This window comes from Oreochromis niloticus, linkage group LG19 (assembly GCF_001858045.2).
Source record: "Oreochromis niloticus isolate F11D_XX linkage group LG19, O_niloticus_UMD_NMBU, whole genome shotgun sequence".
Taxonomy (NCBI): Eukaryota; Metazoa; Chordata; class Actinopteri; order Cichliformes; family Cichlidae; genus Oreochromis; species Oreochromis niloticus.
The window spans coordinates 15142866-15162828 of record NC_031983.2 but is presented as its reverse complement, the minus strand read 5'-3'; the positions used below and the strand labels follow the sequence as shown (position 1 = coordinate 15162828).

At 41.9% G+C, this 19963-nt stretch overlaps 1 protein-coding gene across 6 annotated transcripts in view; it reads left to right on the top strand.

Annotated features, from left to right (window-relative positions):
• pacrg (PARK2 co-regulated) overlaps positions 1-19963 on the top strand; it is a 144286-nt gene that overhangs the window by 18050 nt on the left and 106273 nt on the right. For all 6 annotated transcript variants that reach the window (XR_003215318.1, XM_003458815.4, XM_005463970.4 and 3 more), the window contains exon 2: positions 5538-5672. Coding sequence is in view for 5 of the 6 variants with exons in the window: in XM_003458815.4 (XP_003458863.1) it covers positions 5538-5672 (135 nt within the window). In the remaining variant the exon portion in view is untranslated. The remainder of the gene's footprint in view (positions 1-5537; positions 5673-19963) is intronic.

Here is a 19963-nt window from a genome sequence, read left to right as displayed (position 1 = left end):
TATGGCAGCGAAAAATGCTCTGTAAAAAAAACCAAGCTAATTTTGTTGCCAGTGGCAGCGATGTGCAAGCTGACCTTATCAGGAGAGCCTCGGCCTTTCTGTTCCATCCTCTGTGACTCACTTACCCCGCACCCTCCATTGGGAAAAGCGGCCTTGTGCATGGAAGTAGGTTTCAATAACTTCTCACTCGGGAAATTCAGAGAGAGAGAAAGAGCAAGTGAGAAAGCTAGCAACTACCTAACTCCCTTCAGTAAACAGGTGATGCAATTGCACCCATGTGCAGTGGCACCTTTGTTCCCGTACAAATGCAAGGCAGCAAAATGCCTTTCTCCCCCCAGCAAAGTGCAGAAAGGTGATGGGAGATGAGCCACATTTCAGGAATTCCAAGAAGTGCAATAGCAAAGGCAATCCTGAGCTGTCAATGAATTGACAGGCCTTCACCAGACATCTATCAGAAGAATTCAAGGGAGTTTTAAGGTGGTGCTGGAGATGGAGAGATGCGAGAGAGCGCTGGAGCTGAAGGCCCAGGCAAAATGATGGATCACCTACACGCTGCAGCAGCCCCGCCATGCTGAACTCACCCTCAGAATTGATGAGCCACACCTATTGTCTCCCTGTCTCCCTCTTCCTATCATATCCACAAGTCTTCCATCTCCTTCCCCTGCTTCCTACTTCTATCCCTTATATTCTTGTCTGTCTCTCTGGTTTTTCTTATTCCAGTTCTTTCCAGCATTTTCAGTAGCTGTCTCATGCGTCACCTTTATCTCTCATTTTCGGGATTTTTCTTGGCTCAGAACGGTCCTTTGAGAGGCGATGCAACAGTAAGCACGATTGCTTCGTGTACAATAAAGCCCATGAGTGCGTCAGCTTATTTGACAGGCATCCATGCATTTTCCTTTTATTTCTGATTATTTGATAAGGAAAAATGCTAATACTCCTGAACCAAAATAACCTCCATTTGAGAAATGTCTTGGGAAATAATTTTTATACAATATACAATATCACATATATTGCTATATTGCCTGTTTTTGGGTGCTCGACTTCACTCTGTATGTCAACATTATGAGAACCATTGAAGTCCCATACTAATAAGGTTAGAGGGAGCATCTCTGTTTCTCATGATGACACCTTTATAAATGACAGGACCACAAGGCCCTGCTGCTGTTCAATCACACCTCTGCTCGGCTTGCCCGTGGGGAACTCAGCATGTGTGGTGTGCAAGCGTGTGTTTGTGCTTTACTGCCTCGGTGGTTCTAACGGCAGCCAGGTTTACGGTGAATGTAGTTGGAGCGGACAACAGCATTAGGGAGGAAACAGATCTGGAGGCAGAGTGAAGACGAAGGAGAGAAATGACAGCCTGGAGCTCATCTGACCAGCACTGCCTTGTTATGACTCTCTGATATGTGCTCCAGGGGCACACAAAACAGACACTTATTGCCTTACACCACCTCTCTCTGTTCTGTAGTCTGTCGTCTCGCAGACTCTCTTTATGGCCTCTACAGAGGGGCGGGAGGTTATCTGCTTGTGTTGGTCTCGGTATAGGCTCCTGTTGTCTGCCCTTTCTTTTTCTTTTTTTTTTCTGTTTATGCCGGTGTTTTAGAACAGGGATGTTTTTAGGATTGCAAAGGAGGTTTCTCACATTTTCTATAACATCAAATCCTGTTGCTATATCCTATGTTATATTTTACTTTGATTCCAGGACAAACCTAAATCACAGAATGAAGAAAAGGCCAGGCTAATATTTACAATTTATCAACACATTTTCGCAGATATGCAGACTTTCTCACATATAGACATTGCATTAAGTGAGGATTGTATGGCTTTCCTCATAGAGTACATGTTAGGAGTCAAATTGAGATGAACAAAGTTAGTGGCTGTAGTTATTCGTTGTGGGTTTCCTCACAGCATACAAAAGCTTTAGAAACTCTTCTCAAAAATGGCAGAAAAGGAGCAGGCAGATAACAGGAATAACATCTGGAAGGCAGCACGTAGTAATCTCCCCATAACGCTATTCCTCTTATAGCTCTCTGTAAGCTGCTGGGAATGGCGGCCTATATCAGTAACAAAGGGGAAGGGGCTTCTGTGTTTGGCAACATTCATATGCACACGTGCATATGAATGTTGACGTGAACTGTGTGCCGGTGATGATAATTGAAGAGAAAACAGGGAGGTGACTGTGAACCTTGCAACACTTCAGCTATGAACACAGGCCACTGAATTGACTGCAGCGTCATCATTCCTGACCATAAAAGCTGCTCAGCCAGTCAATGCAGTCTGGCTTCATTCTCTCCTCGCTGGACAGTCTGAGCTATTTTTAGCCTCCCCGTGCAGCGTGGCTCAACCACCGCCGTAGCTACCTGGATATGAGGGTTTTGTCACTCCTGCAGGCTGGAGCAGCAGTGATCTTGCAAGCCTTACAGCTTCCTATTTCCTCAGCTATTTCCTCAGCTGGAAAAAAGGGGGGAAAAAAAACTCCAACAGTGAAGAGAATGAGAAAACACACACAAAAAAGAGAGAGAAGGCAAACAGATAATAGTGGTGTGTGCTTCAGAGTCTAAATGAAACAACAATTCCAGTGTTGTATTAACTTATATGATGTGACAAGGCAGAAATAAAATTCTAATGAGGCAAGCTGACACTTTCTATTCATGAAAATGCTAAGTTAAAGCAATCCAAGCAATTATAGACTAATTGGTTTTGAGTCTAATAAAAAGGAAAAGTCTCTTTATAAAGGCACTGTTGATGGGATTATTCGAAACAATAGGTAACATTTATGGTAATGTAACTGAAGTTAAACTTAAAATAACAGTCTGATAATAGGTATACGTGTTTGCTGGGATTCCTTAAGACTAGTAGAGTAGCAGTACTGCAGAGTGCCTTTTCTTGTGTTTTACATGCATTGTTAGTCACAGACATTTTGTTTGGGTTGTCTTTTTCCTGCAGGTATACAAACCTGTGCCTATTAATCAGCATAATATTATTCAGTATTCCCTGGCATGGTAAACAAATGCTCCAAACGGATTCATTTGAAATGACTGTGCTGCAATCCCACGGTGCATTAGGGCTGTTTAAATGCACTGAGCGCTCGACGACACTCACCTGGGGTCCCTCATGGTAGTTTCTCTTTTTTGTTTCTCAAGAGTCTATTGATCCTGGCACCCACTACATCGTATTGTACGCGCAGCTTAAAGTTTGATCCACGTTGCATCATTCCTTGGTGGCAGTTTTACCGAGATACATTTGGAGTTGTTGTTTTTTTATAGTCCTGCTCCAAAGCGAGAGCCAGGCAGAGGTATGTTTTCGGTGCAGTTTGATTGTCTGTCAGCAAGATTATGCAAAACCTACCAGGCTGAAATTCATGAATCTTGGTGAACTCATTGGCCTTAGTGAAGGATGCACTCTCCTAGTGCCCTTCTAGTATTTAAATTGAACTCAAGTCACCAACAGGCAACACTAGTGAGTGATGTAACATGAAAACTTTGAGTAGCATGTAATAGCTCGGATCCTCTTTAAAATCTGTCAAGTTGGACACCCATCTGAGGATGTCCTGCCAAAGATAACGCATCCCAGACCCACTTTTCTGTGTGTGGGTCTCTGTGGCATAATTCAGCTCCTCCAAGAGTGGTAATCTGAGGATTAATGACTTCCACACATCTGACAATCATGTGGCAGTGTGACACAGATGGCAAGGAATGCACACAAGGGACACAGATGAGGAAAATAGTGACTCTGGCTTTCTGCCATTCATCCACTCCACTGTGTTGTTGCAAAGGTGTAATATTTTAGTCTTAACTATGAACAAACAAATGCAATAAAAAATGAACCATTCACAGGGGAGGTAATGAGATGAACATAATATATATGAAAATCAAAAAATCTGGAATCATAACACATTTTTTTAAACCCTACAGATGTTGTTGTTGTTGTTTTTGTGCAAAGTTTCTTTCAGATTTGCCCATCCAATAAAAGAAAGACAGGGTACATACAAACACATACATATGTGGCGATCAATATTGTAAGATTAAACAAATCCAGCTGCTTCAGCTTAAATAGTCTCTCCACTCATATGACCGAGAAGATATTTTGAAGTCGCCAAAATATGTGTCACCTGTGAAAAAAATAATAGGCTATGAAAAAGTTCAATTTCTTGTGTCCCAGTTGTACTGTAACATGGTACTAGGGCTGGGGCGATCTCCTTCATAGCCTTATCCCCCCCCCCCCGTGTGATCGCCAGTACCCAGTGCTAGTGTTGCCAGGGAGGGGGATGTTTTTAATCTCTACCCATTATGGTAGCACTACCCACCCTCTATAATGCACACTGTGTAGCCCAAACACAAAAAACCCACACACAGCCTGTGTGTGTGTGTGTGTATGTGTGTGTGTGTGTGTGTGTGTGTGTGTGTGAGAAATAGAGAAAGAAAGAGAGAGACAGTGGGGAGATTATTTGCCACTTTCAGCGTGATGAGAAACACGTGAGGATATAGCAGCAGGAGAGCCCCATTCACATACAGAGATGAATTATTCAGCCTATTGTAATTAGTGACCATAAACAGATGAATATCGAAAGACCACGTAAAAGTCATAATATTAAACATGGCTTTTTTATGCTTATTTGTCTTTAGGTCTATAGTACCGCTAACTCATTCAGCCTGTTTTTATATAGGTGTGATAAAACTCTTTACTATTGGTTCCCCACACACAGCGTGTCACAGACAAACACACACATTCGGTGGAACAAACTTTAGTAGTTGGGCTAAACTAGCATCTCTGTAAAGACACGGGACAGAAATGCTGTTGTCTCTCATTTTGAGATGAGGGCAACACATCAAAGATCGCAGAGGTGTGAGCGTGCTACCGTGCGTGTCCATGCCCTTGTCACAAATGACTACAGTCAGGCATATTAAATTTCATATTAATCTGATAATAATAATGATAATCTTAATTGAATGTATTAATGGGAAAGCTGCCATGATTGGCCAGCTGTTTGCAATCAAACACGGTCAGTGCCCCGAGATCATCATCCACCAGCACAGCTCTACATGGAAATTGTTAAAAAATAATTTTCTCTACTTGCTCTCTTTTGTAGGGGTGTTGCATTTACTTACATATCTTATGTGGCGCCACCATCAATGGCTCCCACAGCAATACTGGCAGACACCGTGGCTGATGTGTTAGGAGTCCCATTGGCTTTCAGTGGCAAAGTAATAGCACATATCCAATATGGAGGCAGAGAAAAGATGATCCTAACAATGCCTCTGGCAGTGCCTCTGGCTACATGGCCAATGCAGACACACACAAACGCACATACTCGCTCTGTGTTTTGCCTTCCTTGGAGGAGCAGAAGAGCAGGCACATGTGTCTCCCCGAATTACTTTAAAGAAAAGGCAGTGGGAGTGATTCTATTCTTGTAGGAGAAAACACAGTCAATTCTGATTTCATAAAACAACACTCTCACTCACTGTGCACGTCTCCTTCTGTTTAAATCTTTATTTTGCTCCTTTCTCCTAATTACCATTTTCTCTTTTCTGCCTGACCAGGTGGTGGGTCCCAGAGCTTCCAGGGTTTTTCATGAGTGCCCTGCCAAACCAAGCACATTCCGCAAATACTACGAGCGTGAAGAGCTTCCGATTGCAGTGAAACATGAAAACCGAGGGAACAGTATTGCATGGAAGGTAGGGACGCTACACTCTGATAAGAGATGACTTATCCTTGTGGTTTTCACAATCTAATGTATTGAAGCAAAGGCTGTAATGCTGTATGTCAGAAAAAAGATACTTTAAATAACCTTTGGGAGCAATGCAAAGCTAATAGCAGCAAATTAAAGTCTTGACAACCTCAGCAAGGCCATCTTTTGATAATAACCCCAACAATCTCAATTCTGGAATGAAATACAAGTAAAGTCTTTTTTTTTTTTTTGCACTGTCTAATGTTTCAAACCATCCTTGCTGTCAAATACATGTGACGGTTGAATCTGAAGACTTGATAAGTGCTGTGCAAACACCATTTATCGTCATCATTATCGACTCGGCTGAGGTGAAGATGACAGTTTCTCACATATTCACGGGCCCAGTGTGGGCTGTTATCCTGTAGGAGGCAGTGTAGATTAGCTCACTCGAAAGGCTTCACCTGTCCCACAGCACCAGTCAGAGAATCCATCAATCACAAACTCCATAGGAACCCAGGGCAGTCGCAGCAAAAACTCAGGGAGTGACTGTGTATGCATTTGCAAGTTTATTGTATATGTGTGTTTCAACACTCCGCTCTGAACCGTTGCAGCGTGGGTAGGATTGATGCAGTTTTTTTTGTTTTTTTCTAATCACCATGTTGCTTTATTTCAGCTCCCACTATGCTGCCAGCTATTCCATAACTTCACAACTGCATGCAGCCGCTATGCTTAATGGCATTTATTCATAGTAAGCAATGATAAATGAATCAAGCAAATTATGCCCCCTTCCTCCTTCTTTTTTTCCTACTTCAAAGGGAGAAGGAGAGGTGGGTGGGTGAGTGAGTGAGCTTTCTTGCTAGTTAGCTGTCTGTCTTCAGGTGAAAACACTGTAAAAGCATCTCCCTTTGAATGAATTATTTATGTAAAGTGTTCAAATGTGTTTGGAAAAAAAAAATAATGGATTTCTTTTGTGTTTTGCCGATGAAAAAAACACTCAGTAAATGGGATGTGGTGTATGTAATTGTTGCTGTCATACCCAGTGCTGCTGTTGTGCTTATTGATCCTCCCTCCCAGCACTTACACACAGCCTCATCATTTTTTTAAATCCTCGGTAAGAGAAGGGTTTTCCTGGGTGCTCGTTCACACTTAGGGCTAGCACTTTGAAGCATCTTTGGCGGGTATGTTCGTTTTGGCTTTCCTGAAGTGATCTTTTAGTCCGGGACTAGCTTTAATCCATGTCTGGGAAACCTGCTCATTTTAGCCAGCCTCTTGTTTACTGGAGGCAGCCCATGTTGCACTGTATGTGTGGGTATAGTGTAACAAAAAGTGTAGCTATGATCGGAGTAAGTGGAGAGGGGTTGCTGCGTGTTTGCACTGAGCTGCCCTCGGGGCACGGGTTCAAGACGGCAGCTCAGGATCAATCCCAGTCTGAAAACACAGCCCCCTAGCAAATAAAAAGTCTGGGGAAGGTAAGAAACAGAGAGAGCCTTTCGCAAAGAAAAATGACTGGTATGTTTATTTAGCTTGTGTGCTCATGTGTACAGACTGTGAGCATATATGTGTATGCTGTACATATCAGCTTCTACTGTCGGCTGATTAGTCTGTGCATTCAGGTCAGCAGTTCAAGCCGCCTACAAAGATTTTTTATGCTTATTTACCTCTGCAAAGCGGCCAACATCAACGCCACTCACATCTCAAATTGACAACAAAATAGACAAACAGGCTTCATGCACAGCCAAACAAATCTTTGCCATCAATATCAGCATTTCGCTTGTAAAGGTGCAGACAGGTAGTTCCTTTTTTCCCTGTTTCCACTTACAGTACATAGTCATAGTCTTTCTGAGCAGCAGGGTGAGCAGCATGTGTTACTGGCCTCTCAATGAATCACCAGCTACACGTTATTAACATTTCTCCTCTTACAGTGTAGTAGCCCGGCGCTGGGGCTTTAGGCAGTTGCATGAGTTAATATTCTGGTGGAAAATCAGATATGTCATAACTTACTGGCAACACATTTTGTTTCCCAAACATTGCTACGTGGCAGTGAAGAGGGGGCTATTCCCACTACTGGTTTTCCTACGTGTATAAATCCAGAATAAAACAATAACTACTCCCAGTTTTGCTCCTGTGATCAGACATTTTTGTACGATTGTTAATCATGAACATGAAGCTTATTGGAAAAAAATATTTTAGATTTTGCCTTTAACCTCTTTTTCTTTGTTGTTTTGGTTTGTTTGTTGTTGTTGTTGTTTTTACATTTTTATTAGTACTTGGATTTTCCCTATTTAGCCAGCTAATTAGAATACTTTTATGCTACAACAACGCATGTGACTCCTTTGACAGTTAGAAATCAGAGAGGAGACTCTAACTTACTTTTTACACACTGTTGAGAAATAAAGCAGGTTGGTGTTTTTGACTTTTGGAAACTTCTTTACTGTTAACTGTGAAATGTCAGACCAGAATTCACTCATGCTTTCCTTTTAGTCGGTTCAAGTACCGCTAAAAGAATGTCTCTTTCACTCACTAAATGCTTTCTTCAAGAGTGACTCAATAGATAAAACTCTCCTCCACATCTCGCTGGGCGGGCAGTGTGGAATTGTGAGCACTGCTGTGCATAACTGCAGATTATGGCGTTCACTCAAAGGGGAATGGGCTCCAAACCAACCAAATAATTTAACAGGTCTTCATATAAATTAATGTTCATATTTTAAAAAGTGTGTAATTGGGTTTTTAAGGAGTAGTTGGTTAACTGAAGAACAAAACTTCTTATAAATGCGTGGGAATTATTAGGCGCGGGTGATCCATTATGATCACAGTGGCATGCAGCTTTGTGACTGTACGTGTAGCTTGCCGGTGTATGTGTGGCTTTATAATGTGTGGTTGAGTCTATATGTTCAGGGGAAAAGCAAGTGAACCAAATGTCAAGGGCAAGTTGAAAAAGGGAAGGTTGTATCTGAAAGGTAATTTGGCTCTCCAGAGGTAAAAGCCTCAGCTGTAATGGGGCGCTCAGGTAAAAGCTTTACACGTATGGGGAACATGTGCGGCAGGTAGATAAGAGAGTGTCGAGCGAGTTCCTAGCCCTGTCTATGTGTTTTTGTGTGCCTGTGTGTTTGTGTGCCGTGTTGTGTGTGTGTGTGTGTGTGTGTGTGTGTGCATGAGTGCTTGTATGGTTTGTACTTGTATTTGGCCACTGCCATAACGTAGCAGCCAAAGGCCTGGAACAGCACTGTAATCTACAGCGATCCCTGGTGCCAAAAAGAGAGCAACAGAGAAAGAGAGGGAACAGAGAGAGGGAGACAAAGAGAGAGAGAGAGAGCTCCACAGGGACTCAGCAATCAGGAGACATGGCAGCCGTTTGGCTCTCAGTTATAATGGATGAGTTGAGGTCTTCCTGCATTCCCTGCGGGGCTTGGTTTGACTCCCCATCTCTACCCTCCGCTGTGCTCTGCAGGCTTACAGCCAGACATCGTGGCACACATATACATGCACACACGTTCACCTCACATGTACTATAAACCCCCTAAACAGTCTGTATATTTCATTTCATTGATCGCTTATCTGTTTTATCTTGTCCCTTGATCTTATGTTCAGCTCTGTGTTTCTCTTGTATGCTTCCGGGTTGTTGTTTTATTCTCCTTTTTTTAAAAATCATGCTTCTCTGCCCCCTCTCTCTCCCAGCCCATCTACTTTATCTATTCCCTTTTGTCCTTTTACAAGACCTGTCTAGTGGCAGGAGGAAAAAGCCATTTTATAAAAATATCAATGCAAACCTGATTTCTGCTCGTCCTCCGCCACCACACTGACTTCGGCCAGTATAAGGGGGCGCAGAGATGCTGGTGGTGGGTATGGGGAGGGGACAATCAATTAATCTGATCAAGCGCTTTAGGAAATGGAGAGCGTAAGCGCTCCTAGGGGACGGATATCCATCTCCTTGGGATGATTGAATTATGCACAGAGTGAGAGTTGGAGAAGAGGGAGGGCTGGAGAAATGAGGTGGTTAGGGTGACCGAGGATGAGGGTGCATGTGCTTGAGAGATGCAGTGGGAGTGCGCGCTTGATACAAATGAAAGATAGACAGAGAATGAAAAAAGAGCACGGGAAAAAGAGTGGGGTGCACGAGAGATGAGGTCATTGCAGATACAGCAGTGGAAAGGAGCCTTCCTCTCTGCACATCCTCTTTTTATACCATCTAACTATTTGCAGTTTTACGTGTCATACCTTATAGTTGATAACCCCCTCTTTTTGACAGCTATATTACATATTATCAGTGTATTCTTATTCTTGGGAGTCAATTTAGTGAACTGCTGCTTTCGAGTGATTTTTCACTTATTTAATAGCAAAGTGAAACACAGTCTGCGTGTGCAGTATATAAGGCTATGGCATTTGTTCCACTGTCTCGCACCTAAATTAGCTATTACATGATTCATAGTTTTCATGTCTCAGATTATCATTGACAGAAGGTTACTGTAGCATGATGCTAAAATTATCCACTGAAGTTTTATTCAGATATTAGAAACCTTAAAGTAACCCATCTAAGAGCAAACACTTTTCCCAGCCAGAAGTACGGCAGCAAAGCACTTTCCCAACAGCTGTTTCATAAATACGCTTCAGCAAGTGGGCTTTTCCATTGTTTTTTAAGATGCACAATATGGTGCAACATCTTGCTTGGAAATACTGCTCCTTTTGCAGAAAATGACCTTCTCTTTAATTTTGGTGAATGCATACCATACCTCCCTTTCTGCTCCTTGGCAATGATGTCTTATCTGCTGTGGGCACTAGAGCTTTGTCAGGGAACCTTTGAATAGACAGAATAAAATGGGGTTAACCATGCGTTTTCTACAGCTCCCTGGCTGAAAGCTGGATACTCTGGGGGGATAGTTCTGTGTCATAAGGAAAGAGATGAAACACAATAAGAGGAGAGAATATGAACAAGCCCCCCTGGGCTTTCACTGAGAGGAGAGAGAAGAGAGAAAGAGGGAGTTTAGATTAGAGAAGTGGAAAAAGCAGCATGCATCCTCGCTGAAAAATGAGAGACGAGAAGAGAAAGGAGGAGTAGATGAAGGAGGTGGAAGGAAAAGGCCTCCAACCAACAACGCTGGCTAACCATCAAGATATGCATGGGCTGCCTCCCTGGAGGGAAAGAATTGCCGAATGACTGCTGGGAAGAAGCCCGATGAGCTGCACCACCTCCATGCTGCTGGTGTGACTGCAGGAATGAGGGGGACTGTTGGAATGGAGGCATCCAGTAGAGAGAGAGCTTGTCTGTGGATCTTGAACTGCTACACCGCCCGCCGCCCTGAGCCATTACTCATAGCAGACGAACGCCGCATGAAGCTGATGATGGTTGTTTAGCCTGTGGGCCTTCCACTCTTGCTGTGATATGAGACAATAGGAAAAATGGATTTTGGGAGAAAATGGTGGATCATTGGAGATACTTTTATTTCAGAAGATGACTTACGATATGACTCAGTATAAAGCTGTTTAGCTCTTTGGTCCTTCCTCTGGGTCCTGTACAGGACCCAGAGTTATGGCCATGCAAATGTAAGCCAAAATACTAAGGAGAAAAACATTGTTTTTAGATGCATTGTTTAATTTTGGGCTATAAATTTAAAGAAATCCAAAATTCACATGTGTCTTATATTTTACTGGGCTTTGTCTGTTGAGCTTTTTCAGTTCACAAATGTCAGTGCGTAATTTGCCTACAGTTGACTGGTGACCTGTCAGCTGGGAAAGGCTCCCGCTCTCCTGAGACCCTAAATTAAGTAGTTAAAAAAATTGCTGGATTTTACATATTTAATAAGTTACTATTTGCATGGTTAGACATAAACATTTAGAGATCATGCAATGCAAGAAATTATCTGGAGATGTTTCGTGGTGATGTCTGTTATTCTTTTTTTTTTAGTTTCCAGTGAAATGATGCATTTTAACAATGCATATCTCTAAAGGATGTCATCTCAAAATGTATTTTTTCTCAGATTCTGAGCCACAAATGTCCACTTCAGCACCACTTACTCTAAACTCTTCAGTATTATACCCGTTTATATTCCCACAGTTTTTACAGAGAGGCTTGTTTGCATACTGTTCACCACCTTATTTATAACACGTTTGATTCCTAAGCGATAAAAAGCTATTTCCAATATCCCCTCTGTAAAAGCATTCAACTTAATGTGTCAACAAAACTGAACAGTGTTTTCTAAGCTGGTTTTATGTAATGTTCTGCTTTCTATTCTAGATATGTATGCATGTCTGGACATATTTAGGTGGACAATGTCACATTTGCAAGTACTGCAAAGACTTTGGAAATATTTTTACAAATACTTTCAAAAATCCTTTTTGAAAGTTTTTTTTTTTTACATGTGCAATGAGCTGGTGAAGTTATATGATGATCGGTATTGTCTCTCCTTACCTTCCTGATCCTGACTCCCAGCAGCAGTGATCTTTATCTTGGAAAACTTCCAAACAGGACGCTGTGGCAGGCAACCGACCAATCAGAGCATCTCTTCTCATCCCATATGCCACAGCCTAAATTAAGTCTTAGAGTGGCTCGATCAACTTCTAATTCATTTTTTTGTGATCTTTGGTGTCACTGAGAAGCTCTTCCCCTTTGGCCCACTGCTCGTTTCCTTGTCTCCAAGCTAACATCATCCCTGTGGACACCCTGTTGATCCCGGCCCTGCCACTGTCTTCCCCCCTAACCTCCCATGCCTCCAGCGCCAGATGCAACCCCACACAGCTGGCTTCCCTGTGCAGATGGTGACTAAAACAAATGCCCACGCACTCTCTTAGGGAAACATAGGATTGTGATTCCTTGTAGACAGATGGGAAGAGCCATGGATAGCTTGGGGTAAAGACGGGAGAGGGAGGTGATAGATGACATCACAGTGAAGTGAGGGAAGGAGATTGTAGAACGGGCAGGGTGGCTACCAAATTAGACAGAGACAGAGGACAAGACAGAGAGGGACATGGTGTGTCTGCCAAGGCTACAAATCATGTCCCCGAATGCAGCACCGGCACCGTTACCCCTCCCTCCCACAAAATAAGCCAGAGATCTATTGATTGGCACTCGTATTTGCTAGCGGGCTCCAGCTCAAAATGGAGCCTTTAATTAACTTAATGGACCGGCTGCAGCTGTGTGCGAGCCAGTAAGGGAGGAATAGAAATAGATAGATTGGGGTAGAGAGGGAGTGTGAGCCAGCATAAAGAATAAGTGGGGTTAACTGCAGACCCCTTCTATAATCAGTCAGGCGGGCCAGGACAGAGAAGAAGGTGAGACTGAAGGGACCAATGTCCTCCCCGTTCCTCAGTGTCCACCTTTCCTTTTTGGTGCTGACTTTCTTCGCCATTCTTCCAGTAGCAATGTCTGCGACAATATGACATTTCCCCATTCAGACCGACCGCCAACAGTACTGGCATGTCTGTGTTAGTCAGATATAGCCTTTACACTCAGACCCTTCATAGCCTGCTTGAAGTCAGGAGTGACCTCGAAATGTTAGCCCCCTTCCTGCCAAGCCCATGTTTCTGCAGACACGCTGCCCACTCTGTTCCACCCACCCCTCTCTTCCTCCCGCTCTCCCCTGCACCATTCTTATTCCTGTCCACTCATCCATTCTGTCAAAGGTTAATTGGTTTGGAAATGATTCGATTCATTCTCAACGTTAATGCTGTTATCATGCTTTTGTTTGAAAAAAAAAAGAAAAGAGAAAGAAAAACTACCCCCCACATGCACTTAAGCCTAAGTTAAAATAAAGGGGGAAAAGGAAAAAAAATCCAATTTAATTTTTTTTTTCTTACTCTAGCTCTGGCTTGTCCCCACAAGTCTTTTCCTTTAAATTATGGCAGAATTTCATTACCTTGAAAGCTTTTCTGCCTCCTCCCTCTCCTCCCCTCCCTGTCTCCAATACTTTGAATGGATCAGGACTAATGTCTTTCTTGTAACCTCAAGGTCGGAATATTTGGATCCATGGAAGCGCTCAAGGGTCTCTGTGATTAATGCACTGTACAAAGTACCTTGGAATAATGCGGTGGCTGATGACTGCGCAGAGTGATCCGTATACACACACGCCTACATCTGCTGGAGGTAGTTGTAGATAGAGGTGCCCCTGTCAGTGCCCTTGATGTGGATCACAGGAGGCATTGATATTCAAATAGGGTTACCTAGAGGCCTTCTCTCAGTTCCCCTGAACATTGCCATATAGTACTTGCTCCCCCAAGGAGCGTCCTGCTTTTCTCTCTGTAGTGTTGGAGCTTTTCTTACATGAGCTTTGTTGGGCATAACCAGGATCTCTTCCCTCAGAGCTGCTTATAAGGATGATAGATTTTTACTGGGGCCACCTCATTCTCAGTGTAGTCCCTGTATGCGAAAGTCACTTTGGGGCCTCAACAGCAGTGATTTCAAAATTCATTTAACTATTACCTATCAGAAAATTAATTAGACATCTAAATGTCAAGAAGATAATGTTTTTCCTACACTTGTATCTACAATAAAACAGTTAGGGCCTGATTACTACTTTGGTCTTGATGGGTTTTTTCTTCATTTTTTTTTTTGCTGACGCAGCTGCGATGTCTGATAAAAATGTGATTTTCTCTGTTTCCATGGCCACCTTGCAGAGGTCTTCACAGTGGCTGCTGTGCATGCTGTCCACGCCCTATTGATCAGAGAAACAGAGGCCTGTGTATTGAAGTTGTTTACAGGGCTGCAGATGCTATCTCCACTTCTGTTAATTATTTACATTCGGTTCCACAAATCTGATCAATAGTTAATTGAGCCAGCGGGAGCTGTCTGGGAGAAAAACAGAAACTTTGCGGAACCGAGGGACACAATCGCCAGTGCTGTAATGTAAAGGCGCTTTGTTTTCCCTCATAGTTTTAAGGACAGTATTACACAAGCTGTGGATTTACTATATGCTTCTATATGCTCTGATCTAGCCTTCACCGCCTTAAAGCAGAAATAATTCTAAATGGCAGCGTTTTAAGGGAGTAGAGGACTCGTGGCCATTCTCTTGATTTAACTGCCATTTAAATTGGCAAGTGCAAGAAGATGGCTTTACCCTTTGTCTTTTGTGGACTTTTTTCTGGAAGTGACACCTGAAACCCACAAGCACACTTTAGTAAAGTGTGCATAAAACATAGTATATTCTACAAGTCTTCATACCTTAAAAAGCTTCTTTGCAAATACAATATATGGAAAAAAAGCACTGGGCCACCTGCACACGACACCTACAGAAGCTGCTCCATGAAGCTTTATGCACCATGCACCTCAGGACTCAGCGACCCTGCTCTGTTACTTTATGCAGTCTTCATGGCTGAGTTGCTGTGGTTCCCAGCCTCCTTCCACTTTGCATTAATGCCAGTTACAGTTGATTGTGGAATATATAGGAGGGCAAAGATTTCACAAATGGATTTATTCAAATGGTGGCCTCCTATTACAATACCATGGTTAATTGAGCTCTTTAGAATGACCCATTCTGTCACACATGTGTGGAGACATAGGCTTAATTTTATACCTCTGTGCCAGTGGGACTGAAAACAGGTTGCATAGCACCCTGCATTTGGAAAAACAACTCTCACACACTCTTCCCATGTTCAGGTTGTCCAATGTGTGAAAAATACATAATTTAGTTTTATTTTTCAGATCTATATTTATTCACTGCACACAGTGTAATTATAGAGACAATTATAACACAGTCTCAGATGTTGTATTAGTTTGGAGATGTTTAATCGCTGGTGATGAGAAACATATGCATCTAAAGATTTTAACACATTTTGCGCTTTTATATCAAAAAAATATTATTTGTTGACTTCAACAGCTGTAAAGTCGATAACATGTTCATCAACTATTAATCAGAGACCAGAGCTTTAATTCCTTAGATATTTCAGAGTTTGATAAATTTAAACTCTAGTCAGAATGCTCATTAAACAAAATTCATGTTCTTGCAATTTGTAGATCATGATTTGGAGATTCATATTCATACTCAAGTTCGACCAATATTGTGAGGATCACAAAAAGAAAATAGAGCACCTTGAGCTCTGACATGGTAAAAGACGTACATTTGAAAACAGCATTATATATTTAGTCATGGTGAACTTCAACAAATGTTGGGCTTTTTATGTCAAATAGGAGCAATTTTCCTGTGAGCTTTGGGCAGTTATTTTATCTATGAAGATACCGCTTAGCAGCCAAAATGTAGGATTACTGTAGAAAAGTGGTGAAAAGCAGTGAATCTAAGCTAAATGGGGTTCAACAAACCGTTGCACGCATTTCTGCAGAAGTGGTGCAGAACATTCTGGCTTTAATTATAGAAGACAAGCAGCAGTTATTTGTATTTAAAACACGTGAGAATACATCTCTGTCAGTCTCAGAAGAGACTTAATTTAGGAATTTAGCACACAGCTTATCCAACATTATCCATCCGTCATGAAACTGTGGTGCCAAATCATAACAATTTTAAAATATTGTTTGCAGAATCATTAAAGTTCTGCTCCACACACATGTTCAAAAATTCAGAAATTCTCTAATGGGTATCTCACATGGTAAAAAGAGTCTAATTAGTAAATGTATTTTTATATTTTCTAATTAGCAGATTTATTTTTATATTTGCTAATCTGAAAAACTTAATGCCCTATAATAATATAGGACATTAAGGTCCGACATGGTTTTGAGAGAAAGAAATATAATTAGCAAGTTTGGTAATATTTAAAATAGAACATACTAGCCCTCATTTAAAATTCCAAGACACAGGAAAATGCAAATGTTTTTCATTTCACTGGTTTCATTTAATTGCTCCGTAAGTCTATTCTCAGCATTTGGTTAGGAGGCACCAAGTTTCCACATCATGTGCACCCTATTTTGCCATTATTGTATGCACACTATTTCACCAGGTTTGGTTGCCAAACTAAAAATTGTGCTTATAACCACCTCTTAAAGGAAACCCTGACTGTGAAGACATGTACAGCACATATTAAAATCAGCAAATCAAAAAATTTCCTTCCACTTAGGCTCCCTTTGTTGTTTACATGCAGTCTGGTTAGGGACGTTAAATGTTGGCAATTTTCTTTCTTCCAATCTCTGGACCCTACAGCAAAAATAAACACATATAAATATACCAGACATTACTGAAGATGCACATCAAATTGTAGACGATTACAGAGCTATGACTGGGGCAGAATTGTTGGTTGCTGTGTAGCAACTGCTCTTCTGTGCCAATCAAAAGAGAGTTTGTTTTAAAGAGCTCTGCTTTCTGTCGTGAGCTGTTAGAAGCCTGCATACAAATCAAATTGTCACTTTATGATGAAATGAATTCCACTAACAGCCATTTTGGAGATTAACATGAACCGCAATAAAGTAATCGTTTACTTTTTTATCCTAGTCATTTTCTTGTTCATGTACGTATACATGGTCCACACTTACTGGTTTGCACACTATCTATGGGCCATCTGCATCTGTCTGAGTAGCTGCATCTTAGGGCAAACATAAGGCTTGTGGTCCAAAATCGGCCCAGCAAAGACTAGTCTGACCCACTGGACAGTTTGGGAAAATGTGAAGAGCATAAATTTTGGACTTTGAAACTTATTTTCACGAGTTTTGAAGTATTTCCTATTGAAACTGAAATTAGAGTATTTCCTACCATGTAAATGGTCATGGGTCACCAGCTGGTAATGAAACTGTGAAAAAGTGAAATGCAAACAGGAAACAGAGTCCATTTGCATCCAAAATTGAAGTTGCACCTCTTGAAATGTGTTGGTTGCAGTGCTAAGGTATATGTTACTTTAAAGGTATATGTTCCCCCATTTCTAGTTTCCTGGTTAAGACCGAAGCATTCACAAAGAGATTAGGCCACTAAATTGGAGAACATTGATTATTGATTTAACTGAATGATCATGCCGTTTGATTTCTGAAGCAGAAGTTTCCCTAGTGGATGGTTTACTGCATAGCAGGAGAGGAGCTATTATTTTCCATCTTTCACATTTCTTGAAGCGATATTCACTTGCTTTATTAGAACATTTCCACTCCAGTTGTAAGCAAATTGTAAGCATTTGACTTTAGCTGTCTGGAGAGGCAGCAGCGTTTCTGAGTTCTTTTACGTTTTTCATTTTTTAAATACATAAGGGGAGAAATGCCTTAGGTCTTTCGGAAGTTGTTATTGTCCACAAACATTGTTCGCACTCTTTTCTCCTTTTCTTTGTTGACAGGAAAGCTCTGAAGCCTAATATCACTTCTCTTGATTCCTGTGGACTGAAAATTGCAATCAAAGGCACCATAGTGTGGCGTTCTTTGACTGTGGACTGTTAGAAATAATTGCTCTGGAGTGCAACCAATTCACATCATTGACCAGGAGTGCACGGTGCATGCAAAGTAATGGCAGAATTCAAGGGTCAAAATATTTATTCAGTCTTGAGAATTTTTAATGCTACAATTTTTTTTACAATGTTCCCTAGTAGGAGAAAACATTTATTGTGTATTAAGACACAAAAGCTAAAATAGTGTTTCTTTTAAAATCTTGATCTTTGTAAATGACCCCAGAGAAATTTCACATTTTATTCGATGAAAGAAACTCTGTACCTTAATCATACAGTAATACAAATAGAAGAAGATTTCTTTCAACAGGAGGATGAGGTGGGAGTGGGGGGTTAAAACTTAACGTCTTCTCCACGCTATTTGAACTATTGCCTCAAATCCGCATGCAATATTTCCAGCTCTATGCGCATTAACTTTCAAAGAGGCAGTCTGCATGAAATTCATCATTCCTTGAAAATACCACTTACATTTTGTCTCAGAAAATATCTTGGGTGTGATGTTTAACTTATGCTATATCCGTACAGCGTCGAGCACCACAGCAGACAATCAGTAATACTGACATACTCAAAGGAAATAAGAGCACGAAGAAGTGTTGGTTCACTCGACTGTTAAGGGCTCTGTTATTTAGATCAGAAGCAGATGCAGCTGAATTCATGTATGCGTGCAAATGTAACTTGTGTGTCTGAGTGAGTGAGTGACAGGAACTGATTAAGGTATGCAGTGGCAGCGCCGTTTTAGTAATCTGTCCCGCCATACCTCAGGGAACCAACAGTATGCGCCAGGATCTGGCTGTTAAAGCTGCGAGGCATATAATGCATTATGAGGAGAAATTCATCTCATTGTTTCTGTGCCCGTTTACCAGTTTGAGCTGCACGTATGCCATTGTTAACTGACAAACATGTCAATGACTAATCTCCCCGGGTGTTCGACCACCACACCTTGTATTGGCTTTGGCGTCTCCTTATCTCGCTTCTGTTTCCAGCCTGTCACTGATAAGAGGGAATGGAGGGAGCAGAAGCTGGGTAAAGAAGAAAAATGAGAAGAAAAAGAGAGGTGTAGTAAAAAAAAAAAAATGAACCGAGAAAGGCAGAAATAGAGAAAGAAATAGGGCATGATTAAGGAGAAGGGTCTCTGTGGTGACACCCTCCCCACCCCCTCCTCTGTTTTGTGCTATGTAGGTTGTTGAACACGCTGTGTTGTCATTGTCAGTTTTTTCCTGGGAGCAGATAAACACCATATCTGTTTTGTCCTCATCTACTTGGGCTACAGTATTGTAAGCAAATCTTGAGAGAAAATACACACTGAGCAATCAGCCGTCCTCGGGCGTCTTTCGGGTAGTCAATTTTATTCTGATTATGTGTGTGTGTGTAACTAAAGTGCAACCACACACCCTCACAAAACACACTCCAGTCTATATTTCTTAGCAAAAGTGGGAAAGTTCGGTAATTTGTGTTCAGATGGACGAGCAACAAAAGAGGACAGCAGCGTGGTGGCAGCCGTGACTCTTACTTCAGTCTGAGTCTGACCTGACCCAGCAGTATTGCTAAATCTGACTTGTTACATGACGAGTGCTCTGGCACACCTCGCCTCGCTGAGACAACCTCTGGCCACAGTCTGGGTGTCTTTGTCAGCTCGTAGCAGCTCGGCCCCCAGAATTGCTGAGGTGGTGGATTTTCCTCTCCTTCCTCACTCATTGTCAACCCCCCTCTCCCACCCTTATTCCTTCACAGCATCCACAGGTCAGCATTTTTTTTTCTTTGCTGTCACCCATTCACACTTCCACGGACCAGAGGCTTTCTCAGTATCAAGGGACTGCATAGTAGTAGAGATGGAAACTCCCTAGATCATTTCCTTGCTGGCAATTAGCAGCACACAGACGTCTCACTGTTTGAGAGACCTGACAGAAACGAGGAAAGAAAAAAGGGAATGAACGAAAAGTATGACAAGAAAAAGAAGGGGAGTGCTGGGAAAGAAAGAGAATAAAACCATACACAGAAGGTCTTGAT